This window comes from Podarcis pityusensis (genome assembly GCF_964106645.2).
Source record: "Podarcis pityusensis genome assembly, chromosome: Z".
NCBI lineage: Eukaryota > Metazoa > Chordata > Lepidosauria > Squamata > Lacertidae > Podarcis > Podarcis pityusensis.
Window position 1 is genome coordinate 21,513,679 of NC_138044.1, and position 13,745 is coordinate 21,527,423.

Below are 13,745 nucleotides of genomic sequence, written 5' to 3' on the forward strand. Positions count from 1 at the left end.
AAAATCCCTAAAGTCTTCAAAAACCTCAAAAAAGGCTACCACACCGCGTGCAATGAGTTGCTCCTCGAAGTCAAGTCGCAACTGCACCTCTTCAAGCAATGCACTCTGGGTATTAACGGTGTTAAGAAAAAGGAAACAAACTTGCAAGACGTTTTCGTCTTGCGAAGCAAGCCCATAGGGAAATTCGTCTTGCGAAGCAGCTCAAAAAACGAAAAACCCTTTCGTCTAGCGAGTTTTTCGTCTTGCGAGGCATTCATCTTGCGGGACACCACTGTATTGTAATAATAACCACAACAACTGTGACTATTATTCTCCTACCTAGCAACTAGGTAAGGTTGGGAGAGAGAAAGACCTACCCATTTGTTCTTAAGTAATATAATAATAATATACATTATTTTTTAAAAAGGGATTTAAAAAATAAATCTCTCATTTATTGCTGGCATCCTATATCTCTCAATAGAACCTCCTAGCAATATCCTGCACTGGGCTATTGCAATCAAGTCCATTGTTATTATTATAGTAAATCATGCCTACGGGTGTTTATGCAAACATGATAAATGTCCTGGAAACCAAGTCTTATGATGAACCATTGAAGGAACTGGCTGTTTAGTCTGGAGAAGAGGACACTGATATGAGATAGGATTGCATTTTATAAATGTCTCAAGGGCTGTCACGTGGAAGATGGAGCAAGCTTTTTTTCTCCTGCTGGGGAGGGTAGGACTTGAACTGATGGGTTCAAGTTATAAGAAAGGAGATTCTGACTAAATATCAGGAAGAACTTTCTGACAGTAAGAGCGGTTCAACAGTGGAATGGTCTCCCTCAAGCGTGTGTGGACTCTCCTTCATTGGAGGCTGTTAAGCAGAGGTTGGATGGCCATCTGTCACAGATGCTTTAGCTGAGATTCCTGCATTTGCAGGGGGTTGGCTAGATGTCCCTTGGGGTCCCTTCCAATTCTATGATTCTGTGAATATACAGGGTTCCCAGGTATATCACATTGATCATCTGCAGGAACGTCCCTGGTCATTCCGCAAGTTGGCAAGGTTCATTTGACAACAACAAGAAACCAAGCCTTAGTCAGATGGTGGGGTATTTGCTCCACTGCCAGAGATTCAGCAGGCACCTTCTTCTTCTTCTTTGAAAAAATATTTTTATTGCTTTTCTGTTCTCATAACAATTATTCAGTATCAGCATTTAATATCCATTTTCTAGTGTCCCGTCCCCCGCCGTTGACTTCCCCCAACTTCCATTTCTGGTTTGTTGCACTAAATGTTATATTCTGCTGTTTATATATAATGTTCTGTTACCACTAGTTGTATTTCTTGTTCTCTGTAAATAAAGTTGTAAATGTTTATTTAAATCCTGCCTACAAGTCCATAGATTTTTGGTTTTGTTTCTGCAAGTATGCTGTAAAGGGTTCCGATTCTTTTCCAAAGTCACTATAGTCCTTTTCACTCAGTTTGTCCGTTAACTTTGCCAGTTCTGCACAGTTCATCAATTTTTCTTACTATTGCTCCTTGGATGGTATTTCTCCAGTATTCCAGTTTTGTGCTATTAGAATTCTTGCTGCCGTAGTAGTGTTTTGGGGGGACAGGAGGTGGGCAGGTGTGGAGGACTTCCTGGTCCTGAATGGGGTAACTGTGCCCCTGAAGGACAAGGTGTGCAGCCTGGGAGTTATTTTGGACTCACAGCTGTCTATGGAGGCACAGGTCAATTCTGTGTCCAGGGCAGCTGTCTACCAGCTCCATCTGGTACGCAGGCTGAGACCCTACCTGTCCGTGGACTACCTCGCCAGAGTGGTGCATGTTCTGGTTATCTCCCGCATGGCCTACTGCAATGCGCTTTATGTGGAGCTACCTTAGAGGGTGACCCAGAAACTACAATTAATCCAGAATGTGGCAGCTAGACTGGTGACTGGGAGCGGCCGCTGAGACCACATAACACCTGTCTTGAAAGACTTACATTGGCTCCCAGTACATTTCCGAGCACAATTCAAAGTGTTGGTGTTGACCTTTGAAACCCTAAATAGCCTCGGTCCAGTATATCTGAAGGAGCGTCTCCACCCCCATTGTTCTACCCGGACACTGAGGTCCAGCGCCGAGGGCCTTCTGGCAGTTCCCTCGCTGCGAGAAGCCAAGTTACAGGGAACCAGGCAGAGGGCCTTCTCAGTAGTGGCACCCACCCTGTGGAACGCCCTCCCACCAGATTTCAAAGAGAAGAACAACTACCAGACTTTTAGAAGACATCTGAAGGCAGCCCTGTTCAGGGAAGCTTTTAATGTTTGATGCATTACTGTATTTTAATATTTTGTTGGAAGCCGCCCAGAGTGGCTGGGGAAGCCCAGCCAGATGGGCAGGGTATAAATAAGTTGTTGTTGTCATCTGTTTTCCATCTTTTATTTTGGGGAGATTGCTACTTTTTATATATTCTTCCATCAATGTCTTCTTTTCAGTTCCTTTTTTATAAAGATCTTCTGTAAAGTACTTAATGAAGGCTTCCCTTATTTCCTTTGGTTTGTCAGTGACCTTCAGCAGGCACCTTCTGACATAACCTTCAAATGCCTGTTGAAAGCTTTTCTATTCCACCAGGTCTGTGCAGGCAATTAAGAACACATCTTTCCACAATAGTTAATTGATGCCTGGTTTTATTTTTATGGTTCTTATTATAATTTTATGTATTACTGAAAACTGCTTTGATATTTTTCTTTGAAACAGCAGTATATAAATATTTCTTGTATTTTGAATAATATTTGAATAAATATTTGAATAATAATAACATATACAGTCATACCTCGGGTTGAATGTGCTTCAGGTTGAGCGCTTTCAGGTTGCGCTCCACGGCAACCCAGAAGTAACGGAGCATGTTACTTCCGGGTTTCGCCGCATGCACACACGCTCAAAATGACGTCACGTGCATGCACGGAAGTGGCAAAACTCGACCTGCGCATGCACAGACACGCCACCACATCTTGCATTCTGTTCAGGATGCAAACGGGGCTCTGGAATGGATCCTGTTCGCATCCCAAGGTACCACTGTAAGGCTAAGCCAGACTGTTGATCCGTCTTGTTCGATACTGTCTGCACAGATTTGGCAGCACACACCCTGCCCCCCACAGGCCCAGTTTTCCCAATTTTCCAAGGACAGTCCTGGAATTACAAAAGCCAACCTGGCTTCTGATTTGATCCTGGAATGGCCCTATTTCTCTCTCCAGCAGAACCACAGCAAAGGGATGTTTGTGTGTGTTGGGTATTTTGCTATGGACTAAGGTTGGTCGCCTTGGTTGTCCAAGGGGCCTGGTGGGAATTTTTCCACTTGGCAAATTGGCACTGGCCACTTGGTTTTCACCTACCTCGTAGCAATCACCACAACTTTGTTAGGGTTGTGGTTAGGCATTGTTTGACCTTGTGTGGGGGAGGGGAGGTGTGGCCATCACCTGCCCCTCCATGCTTAAGGGTATTCCGTTAAAGGAATCTGGGGGTGTTGATCTTGTCCGAAGCCCAGCTGGGGGCTAGGGCCTTGACACAACCCCGACGGGAACACCAGGGGGAGCTCGAGTTGGTTCGCATCGACAGGTCTCCCCCTACCGGTGGCTTACCCTTACTGGACTTCCTGCACAGCAGGCAGGAGTCAGATATAGTCAGGTCCAATCGATGCCTAAGCCAATACCACTCATATTTTGTAATTCAATAAAGTTGTGGCCAAAATTTGCCCAATAAACCTAACATCTGTGTCCTTGTGTAAGTTCTTTCCCAACGAGGGGGTGGCTGTGGGGTCTCGACACGCAACTTCATTCACATGCATGATATCATTCTTGCTACCTTAAAACTCTAACATTGTGTTCATAAATATTAATCACATTACTCAATCCTCTATTTTAAATTCATTACATCTTAGCTTAATGTACTCAATCAGTACTTCTCCAAACATTTCTATTGAAATACAGTCATATCTCTTGTTACATTAGCTTCAGGTTACGTCTTTTTAGGTTGCGTCCCATGGCGACCCGGAAGTACTGGAAAGGGTTACTTCTGGGTTTCGCCGCTTGCGCATGCGCAGACGCACAAAATGACGTCACGCGCATATGTAGAAGCGGTGAATTGTGACCCACGCGTACGCAGACGCGTGTTGCGTTCGCAGACGCAGGTTGTGAACAGGGCTCCGGAACGGATCCCTTTCGCAACCAGAGGTACCACTTTAATTTTGTACAATATATTCTTCGACACACTTCCATTCCTTTCTTAATTTTTGTTTTGATTGCATTATGATTGTCGCTGTCATCTTGGCTAATTCCATATATTTGAAATATTTAATTTGCCACTCTGACATTGAAGGAGTCTCCTCACTCTTCCAACTTTTGGCCACCAGTATTCTAGCAGCTGCTGTTGCGTATAAAAATATTCTAACCTTGTCTTTGGGAATATTGTCTGAAATTAGACCAAGAAGAAACGCTTCAGGTCTTTTTTGAAAGGTTATTTTAAAGATTTTTTTCAATTCCTCATAAATATTATTCCAGAAGGTCTTTATCTTTACACAATTCCACCAAATATGAAACAACAACAACAACAATTTATTATTTATACCCCGCCCATCTGGCTGAGTTTCCCCAGCCACTCTGGGCGGCTTGTTTTTATAGTGAGCCTTCAGCCTTTTTACACCTCCAACATGAATTTGTGGGTAGTTTATAAATTTTAGCCAGTTTGACCAGGGTCATATACCACCTATAATTCATCTTCATGATATTTTCTTTAATAGCGGTGCACACAGTAAAGTTTATATCATATTTCCATAACTTTCCCATCTCTCAAATCAAATTGCGTAGCCCAGATCTTGTCCCCATTTTATAAGAATTCCTTGGTTTGCTCATCTTTTAATTCCCACTCAAGAAGCAGGTTATATGCTTTTGAGAGATTTTTCTTTGGGTTTTGTAGAATTTCTAATTGGAATTTACCGTATTTTTCACTCCATAAGATGCACCTGACCTGATGCACCTAGTTTTTAGAGGAGGAAAACAAGAAAAAAAATATTCTTAACGAAACAGTGGATGTATGATTTTTGTGATTCATGCTGCGGCCACAGACATGTGATCTGATGGTGAATTTGGGGTGACCCAATGTAAAAATCCTGAGGATCCATGGGCTTTTACCTCCCCCCTCCTATGCAGCCTCCCCTAGCTTCCCTTATCTCTCTCCCGATCCCACCAATCAGCTGTTTCCTTTCAACACTCCCTTCCCTGTCCTCTGCCTTAGTGTCTTTTCCTTAGCTAGAGCAGCTTTTTGCTCCTCCTTTTCTTCTAATTTCTCTTCTTGTTGCTTTAGTCTTCCTGTCCCCCCCCCCTGCAAGTTTGCTGTCTTTACCTCCCCTCTCCCAGGCAGCCTCCTTTATCTCTAGCTCCCTTATCTCTCTCTCCCTGATCAGCAAATGATCAGAGGCTTTGTTTCAACACCCTTCCCTCTTTCAAAAAAGAGAGCATGATCTGCTTTTTGCCCCTGCGCAATTCAGCTCCAGGGACCATTCATTCACTCCATAAGCTGCACAGACATTTCCCCTTACTTTTTAGGAAGAAAAAGGTGCGTCTTATGGAGCGAGAAATGCAGTATATTTTTCCTTCAAAAAATCTATTTTCTTGTCACAAACAAATTTATCATTCAGTTGGTAATACTGGAGCCAGCTAGTGCAATATACTTTTAGTTCTTCATACGATTTAAGTTTTAACTGTCCTCCCTCCTCTTCTATCAATTGTCTATATGTGGTTCTAATTTTGCCCATATTTTTCTTTTTAATTGAGAGTATTTCAAATGGGGCCGCCCACCAAGGGATTTTAGGTTCCAAAAGCCTATGGTGTTTCCTCTAGACTTTAATTAATGGATTCCTAATAATTCACCATTAATTCTAAAAGTTTTTTAACACTCTCTTTTCAGTCTTCCAGTGTCAGGAGTAAGTCATCTGCAAATGCATGAAGTTTATAAGATATGTACCCCAGAGCAATCCCTTTTATGCTCTCATCTAGTCTTATATCTTGATTGTTTCTAAAGTTAAAATGAACAGGAGCAGGGAAATTGGGCACCCTTGCCTTGTTCCCCTTTCAATCTTGAAGGTCTCTGACATTTCAGAATTAAGCTGATCATTAATTCTAATTAATTCTGAAGTGTGTGTTTTTCTTTTTGTAAATCTACCACAGAATAAAGTAAAATCGGGATTAAGGGGTTTTCTGAGGACTGAGGAGGGTGTGTGTGCTGTGTGCCCCATTGGTGCAGTGGTGCTGGTGGAAATGCTCTTTGGGGGTGGGGGACACAAAAAATAAGGGGGTTGAGGTGGGTCAGTTGTGGGGAGGTATCTCAGTCAGTAGGTCATGAAACTTTCAATCTCAGGGGCGCGGGTTCAAGACCCACATGGGACGAAAGATTCCTGCATTGCAGGGGGTTGAACCAGATAGCCCTTGTAGTCTCTTCCAGCTCTACATTTCTATGATTCTACCTTCTCCATGTGAATCAGAGGCTCAGCCACTGAGCGAACAAGTTTATATGCATCTACTGGTGTCCAGATCTCATGAGCTTAGCACAGGGGTAGGCAACCTAAGGCCTGGGGGCTGGATGCGGCCCAATCGCCTTCTAAATCTAGCCTGTGGACGATCCGGGAATCAGCGTGTTTTTACATGCGTAGAAGGTGTCCTTTTACTTAAAATGCATCTCTGGGTTATTTGTGGGGGCTGCCTGGTCTTTTTACATGAGTAGAATGTGTGCTTTTATTTAAAATGCATCGCTGGGTTATTTGTGGGGCATAGGAATTCGTTCATTTCCCCCCCCCCCCAATATATATATATAGTCCGACCCACCACATGGTCTGAGGGACGGTGGGCTGGCCCACGGCTGAAAAAGGTTGCTGACCCCTGTCTTAGATAGAAGAAAGGGTCTCTGAAACTCAGCAGAGTGCATCTCTAATAACCAGAAGGCATCCCTCCCTTTTCTAGGGTTTCCTCTGCCATATCAGCAACTTCAGGCCTTTCCAGATGCCTGGCAAAATGTGAGCTTTGTTTGCAATTCTGCAGCTTCAAATACCTTCTTGTTTAACATTCCTCACTCCAAATAAAGCTTTGTTGTAGTTCTATCTTGAGTTCTGAAGGTTTTCTCTCTGTAGAGTTGGAAGGGATCCCTAGGGTCATCTAGTCCAACCCTCTGCAATGCAGGATGGCCACCCAACCTCTGCCTAAAATCCTCCAATGAAGGAGAGTCTGTATTGTTCAACTATTGCTCAAACATGGGTTTTAAAAATGTACTCTCCTTGTATTTTTATTCCTTTCTATTCCATAAAGATAGTAGCAGTAGTTGCAATACTCAGCAGCCAGCGTTGAGCATGTCTTCCTATTTGTGGCCATGAACATGTATAAGCATGTGCATTATTCCTGGATTCAGTCATCTTTTATTTTCTAGCTCTAATCTACAGTAGCACACTAGTAATGGACAATACTACAATCAGGTGTCTGAAAAATAAGGTTTTTTTAAACAGTTTTGTTAACAAAATTAATAATAATAGAAAATTGAATATTGGAAGCATCTTAGGTTTTTGGCTTATTTGGAGGCAGCAAACATTTTGGGTTAGGCCACACCCCTCTTGGCAGCCATTTTGTGACTGGTGCCCTTGGCACCTTTTCAAAATTCAGAATGTGTCCACAGACCCAAAAAAGTTGAGAGACGCTGCCCTATGCATAGCCATTTGACACTTTGGAAGTGGGCAGTCAGGGGAGGAAGCAAAAAGGTAAATACATCAAATCCCCTCCTAGTAGATAGAACAATTAATGGAGATTTCCTGGCTGGGAACATAACAGATACATGGATATTGGAAAGCAAGTTAGCTGTGAATTAGGGCACCCACCCAACCTAACAGGCACAGCAGAGGTCTTCTGTGCTATCCCCTGCTGCATGTTTGTTGATGGTGGCAGCCCCTGGGGCCAGCCATGAACAGGTGTGGGCAGACTGGGGCTCAAGTCAAGCACTTTCAGCAGAACTCTCTGCAGGTTAACTCGGAAAGAGGCCCCACTGTGTCCATAAGAAGAAGCTTTTGGATCAGGCCAGTAGTCCATCTAGTTCAGCATCCTGTTCTCACAGTGGCCAACCAGATGCCCACAAAGGGAAGCCCACAAACAGGACCTGAGCACAGCCACTTCCCCCTCCTGCTATTTCCAGCAACTGGTATTCAAAAGCAGTACTGCCTCTGACCATGGAAGTAGAGCACAGCCATCATGGCTAGTAGCCACCGATAGCTGTATCCTCTGGGAATTTGTCCAACCCTGTTTCAAAGCCATCTAAGGTGGCCCTCACTGACTCCTCTAGACGTGATCTCCGTATATCATGTGAAGACGTAGTTTCTTTTATCTGTCCTGAATCTCCCAACATTCTGCTTCATTCATTGGCCATGAGTTTTACTGTTAAGACAGAGGGGGAAATAACCTTTCTGTACCCATGTTCTCCATGCCATGCACAATTTTGAAACTTCAGTTGGGTTGCCATGTTAGGAGAGGGTGCACAGAGGGCAACCATACAGAACTACACTGGCTCCCCGATTTTTTTCTAGGCACAGTGTAATTTTGTGCAGAAATGCAGCCCCAATGACATTGTTGCAGAGGTAGGATGTTTCCCTCCTTTTATATTCAGGAATTATGTACTTGTGTTCATACATAGAAAGACCTTTCTATACTATGTATCATGAAAATGTGTGAATGTGCATGTCTTGTGGAGAAGGTTGCTTGTTCTTAGGATAAACGATGAAACAGGAATATAAAAGTAGGAAGTTGCACTGGCTGGCAGTAGCTCTCCAGGATTCTCAGACAGTGTTTTTTCTTTTCTTTTCTTCTCTTCTTTCTTTCTTTCTTTCTTTCTTTCTTTCTTTCTCAGCCCTACATGGAGATGCCAAGGATTGAACCCAGGACTTTCTGCGTGCAAAGCAGAACTACTGAATTACATGCCTTCCCCTAAACTTGGGATGTTTGCGTGCTCTGCTGCATATAACAGGCACGTGGGAGTATCCCTCTCCTTTAGAAATGTTGCCGATTGAAGCAACTAGCCTATTAGTGAAACAGGGTTATGGAAATGAAGAGATATCGAAGCAAGCTGGGAGTCAAAACAACAGGTGCCTCAAACTTTTGAAGAACACTTAAGAGGAAAAATATTTGCTGTCCTATTAAGTGGGCTGCCAAGATTGTTAATTTGGGACCTACTTGTTAGACCTAAAAGTACATTTTATCAAGCAATTATGGTACATTTCATAAAAGAGGAACAATGTAGGATCCAAATGTATTACACTAAAGATCCAAATGGATTACCCTAGGCCAGGCCGTGCTGTGCAGCTTACAAGTTTTATACTAGCTTTATACCTTCTGCAGAGGCTTCTTGAACTTTTGCGCACTTCTTTCCAGTTTTTGATAAGGCACTTGGAAACCTTGGCACTGCGATTAAAGGGAAAGCAGCCCAGCCACTGCGTCTAAACAAAAAGAGGGGGTACAAATTGTTTTGGAGAACCAACAGTGGAAGCACGCCAAAGTTTACTGAGGGAGAAACTCTTGATACAGAAGGGGCAATGATGCTGATTCCACTGCTGCTGCAGATGGCTTATGATCGTTCATAGGCTACATTTGTCTAGGTCCACCCACATAGATAGTGAAATTGGTTGGAAGTTTCAGTAGAAAGGTCCAACCCCCTAGTCCTATCACTGGTGTGAGTAGTCTTTGGTCTACTTTTCAAAGGATACACTTCAGTTTCTCCTGGCTTGCTCATATTGGCTTCACTATGTGTAGAATTCCTCGAGGTTTGGATGAGCGCACTGGAATTGGTAACTATGATTTTTTTTTTAATTGACCTGATATACTAGGGGCTGGGTGAAATGGGGGGGAGAGAGATAAGAGTTGTATTATTTACTTTGATTAATTGCTTTGGCAATGCTGCTTTTGTAGTATTGTAGAGTTGGAAGGGACCCAAGGGGTCATCTAGTGCAACCCCTTGCAATGCTTGTCCATGTGAGAAATGCAAACAGATGGATGAAGCTTTCTTCCTCTTTCCATTGCAGAAATCCAGGTGCAGCAAGCTGACCCAATTCTGGAGGTTAGTATCTGTGGGAGCAGGAGTGAAGACCAAGTACAAGGCCCCTTGGCACAGAAGGTTCCCTTGCCTCTGCTCCCCCCAATCTCAGGAAAATGCCCATTTTAGGTTTTTGTCCCCTGGAGCACCCCCTTTTGCCCCCATGGCTTTCACAGTTCTGTAGTCTAGGAAAGTCCTTTCCTGATTGAAAGCCTGACGTTCTCCACTTCCAGGGTCTTTCTGGGGATGATCTTTTCCTCTTCTGTGTGGGCTTCACCTGTGAAAAAGCCTATAATGAGGGTGAGGACAGCGTGGAGTATAATAAAGATGCTGTGTCCATGGTCATAATGGTGAGTGAGGTTCAGGATGAAAAATCCAGTGGGGAGGTGGGCAGAAGGGGTGGGGTTTGGGAAACACTCTGTGCAAGGGAAGTTTGTGGCTCTTGCAAAGAAGAGGAATTTGCAGGCATTTGGGATAGGCATTCCAACTGCAACCAAAGTCAACCCCTGAGTCTCGGGCTGGAGCAGCCCCCCTGAATTCCATGGGGAACTGACTTTGCTTTTCTGCTGTTTGAACTCTTCTCAGGACATCATGGGGAGATGGACCCAGTTTCCGAATCCCGTGAGAATACTGAAGAGGGGAATGGAAGATATCATCCGCCTCACGTATGTTGTTGGCACTGTTTGTTTGTTTGTGTGTGTCTATTCATGGTAATTGGATATTAGAAGTGGTGAGACAGAGAAAGAGAGAGAGATGCTTGAGGAAAGGGCAGCCAGCAGTTGGCAGTATGGTGCTATGGAAGTTTCTTTTTTTGAAAAAGAAAGAAGTCTTGATTGATGACTTTTATGCTTCCAGGGCTAGGTGTATCCCCCCCACCCCATCTCATCCCTTCCTTGAAGGAAGCTGGAACTTGATGGGTCAATAGGGAGCTGTCTGGCATGGAGGGGCTATTTACTCAGTGGGTCATGGAAGTTTGAATGTATAGACTCCATAGGTCTCAAATTGTGGGGCTCTGTCTCAAGAGCCCTGATCCAGTGGGGTCAGTCTGTGTGTCAGGCATGGTCCTGATTCTGGAACCTGGCTTGGTGTCTGCTCCCTCTGCCTCCAGTGCTAATAACCTGGGGGAAGCCAGTTGACCCCTCCTGGACTTAGTTTGAGACACAGCCCAGACTTCTGCTGGGCGGTGGTGGAGGGGGGGGGGCAACATTTCAGAAGAAAAAGATATAAGAAGGGCATGAGAGGGGCTTAAGGCTCGCAACACCCCTGGAAACCACCCACAGGTCTTTGGAAAACTCATCATGTTGTTTCTTGCTTCATCTTGACAGTTTCATGAAACCTCCATTTATGCAAAGTAAGAAATCGGCCATCATCCATGGGACGCTTTTTCCAATTGCTCACACTTATGGACTGAATAATGCTGAAAAGGAGGTAAAGTCTTTGTAGCTTTGATCGTTACTCTTGAGTTTTGACTTCTACTGGTTCAATTTATCTCCTGAAAGTTTTGCACCATCTTTTCATTTCTTACTATTTTTTTTAGTGAGAGAGTAAGCTTAGTTGCACAAACAATGTTTTTGGTTTCACTGGTTTCCAGCTATTACACACAAAGATTTTTTAAACATCATCTCCAATCAGAAAGTGCATTTTGCCTCATTTTGTCAGTGAGCGAAAACTTAGTCTCATTTGAAGCTGGCATTTGTCTCTATTCTGCCAGTTTGCTTTAGTACCACCCTTATCCAATGCTAAAAATCTGTTAACTATTCTCACCCCCCATGTCTTTCCACATCATGTCCTCCTGTGAATCTGTGAATCCACCTCTGTGAAAATGGTTTTCACCACCAGGCTCTCAAGCAGCTGCTTCATGCAACTGTGAGGCGCCTGCTGACTGAGGACCCAACCGCTCAGTGCCTAAGAACCCTCTTGGAAGTAAGTGTGTTGGTGGGACGAGGGTATTGTTTCATTTCAACAGAGCCTGCTGGCATAAATGCTTGATCAGGCAGCATCACAAACCCAGAACATGGGTGTCTCCTGACACGCTGGGGAAGGGCAGGCCACTCAGACAGGGGCCCACCCTTGTCAAGGCCCTTTCTTCAGTCTCCACCTGGGTGCAGCAGTTGTGGGGGGGGGGGCAAAGCAAATTTGGGGCTGGGTAACTTGGGAGAAAGTAGTTCTTTTTTGCTGTTTGGAACAATGAGCAAAGAATCACCCTCAGATAGTGGGGGAGACTTCTCGGTGGAAGCAGTAGCTTGCCTCTCTAGCCGAAAGCAGCCCCTAAACTAAGGTCCTTTTTCCTCCCACAGGCACTGGCTTATTATTTCACTATGGGGAACGAAGCAGAAAGGGATATGGCTACCAGCAGCACCCATGTTTTGCTGGAACATGCACTGAGATCCATTAACCTGACTGTAAGTACTCTATTTTATGGCCCAGAGAGGTTTCTCAAGGTGGCTTACTGAAATATACTCAGAGTCCTACAGTGATTTCATGCTCTTTATTGCAGCTTGTAAAACAGTGATTGATTTCTGCCCCAAACCTCAGGATTTTATATACATTATTTACACAATGAGTCCCGTCTGACTGGCTGATTCTGCTTCCCTCCTGGAGCCTGATTGGTCTTTTCCTGCAAGCCAATCAGTTGTTGCATTCTAGGATCCTACTTGCCTATTGTTCTATGATCCAAGCTTAGTACAGTGGTACCTCGGGTTACATACACTTCAGGTTACATACACTGCAGGTTACAGACTCCGCTAACCCAGAAATAGTACCTCGGGTTAAGAACTTGGCTTCAGGATGAGAACAGAAATTGTGTTGCGGCGGCGCGGCGGCAACAGGAGGCCCCATTAGCTAAAGTGGTGCTTCAGGTTAAGAACAGTTTCAGGTTAAGAACGGACCTCCGGAACAAATTAAGTACTTAACCCGAGGTACCACTGTACATAACACTTACAAAAGACTCTCAATGAAAGTGATATCCAAGCTTGGTGTCAGACAGAGAAATAATGTGGTCTCCCAGTATGTCCAGGATTATTCAGGTGGTATTTTGTGCTCTTCTTTGGTGTTGCCCTTTGGCCTCCACCTACTAGGCAGCAGAGCCCACAGAGGTCCTAGGAGGCAAGGGAGTGAGGTAAAAAAAGGACCTGATTCAGACTTTTCTTGATTTTACAGGCTGAGGTCATAAACAGCGCTCTTCCCCAGCAGTTCTCTGCACTGTTCCAAAACATCAGAGAAGGCAAGTTGTCCATTCTGCAAGCACAGAACAAACCCACAGGGCGTACTCTCCACCCCAAAGCCATCCTTGGCAGCCTAACTGGGGTCTGAGGAGAGCTCACTTCTTTGCTGTAACACACCTGGTTGCTGTAACACAGCTCAGTTTGAAATCCCAGCCCTGCCTCAAAGCCCCCAAGCAAGGTGGAGAGTGAACAGTTGTTCCCAGATGCCATGGGGATGCTGGCTCCAAGTGGTGGACCCCCAATGGTCTGGCAATGGGGATGGGGATGTTGGGGGTGGGTAGCAGCCCCACTGGGCTTTGCTGGGGCATGGGAGGGGGCATGAGCTGCCTAAGAATGCCCAGTGATGGGTCTGGTTGTAAGGAAGACTCACTTCACTTCACTTCTTTTCTCTTCCATCCAGCGGACATCCAGCCTGCAGTTGTGGATGTGTTCCCAGTACTGACTTACGAAGAATGA

General features: G+C 44.5%; 1 protein-coding gene across 1 annotated transcript; it reads left to right on the forward strand.

Annotated features, from left to right (window-relative positions):
* Positions 1–8,756: 8,756 nt before the first annotated feature.
* LOC308468900 (uncharacterized protein) lies at positions 8,757–13,745 on the forward strand (the record flags this gene model as incomplete). The annotated part of the gene is made up of 9 exons (XM_080991369.1): positions 8,757–8,775; positions 10,055–10,089; positions 10,299–10,415; positions 10,651–10,730; positions 11,391–11,493; positions 11,905–11,988; positions 12,363–12,467; positions 13,225–13,288; positions 13,690–13,745. The coding sequence occupies 9 exons, from the start codon at positions 8,757–8,759 to the stop codon at positions 13,743–13,745; spliced, it is 663 nt and encodes a 220-aa protein (XP_080847495.1).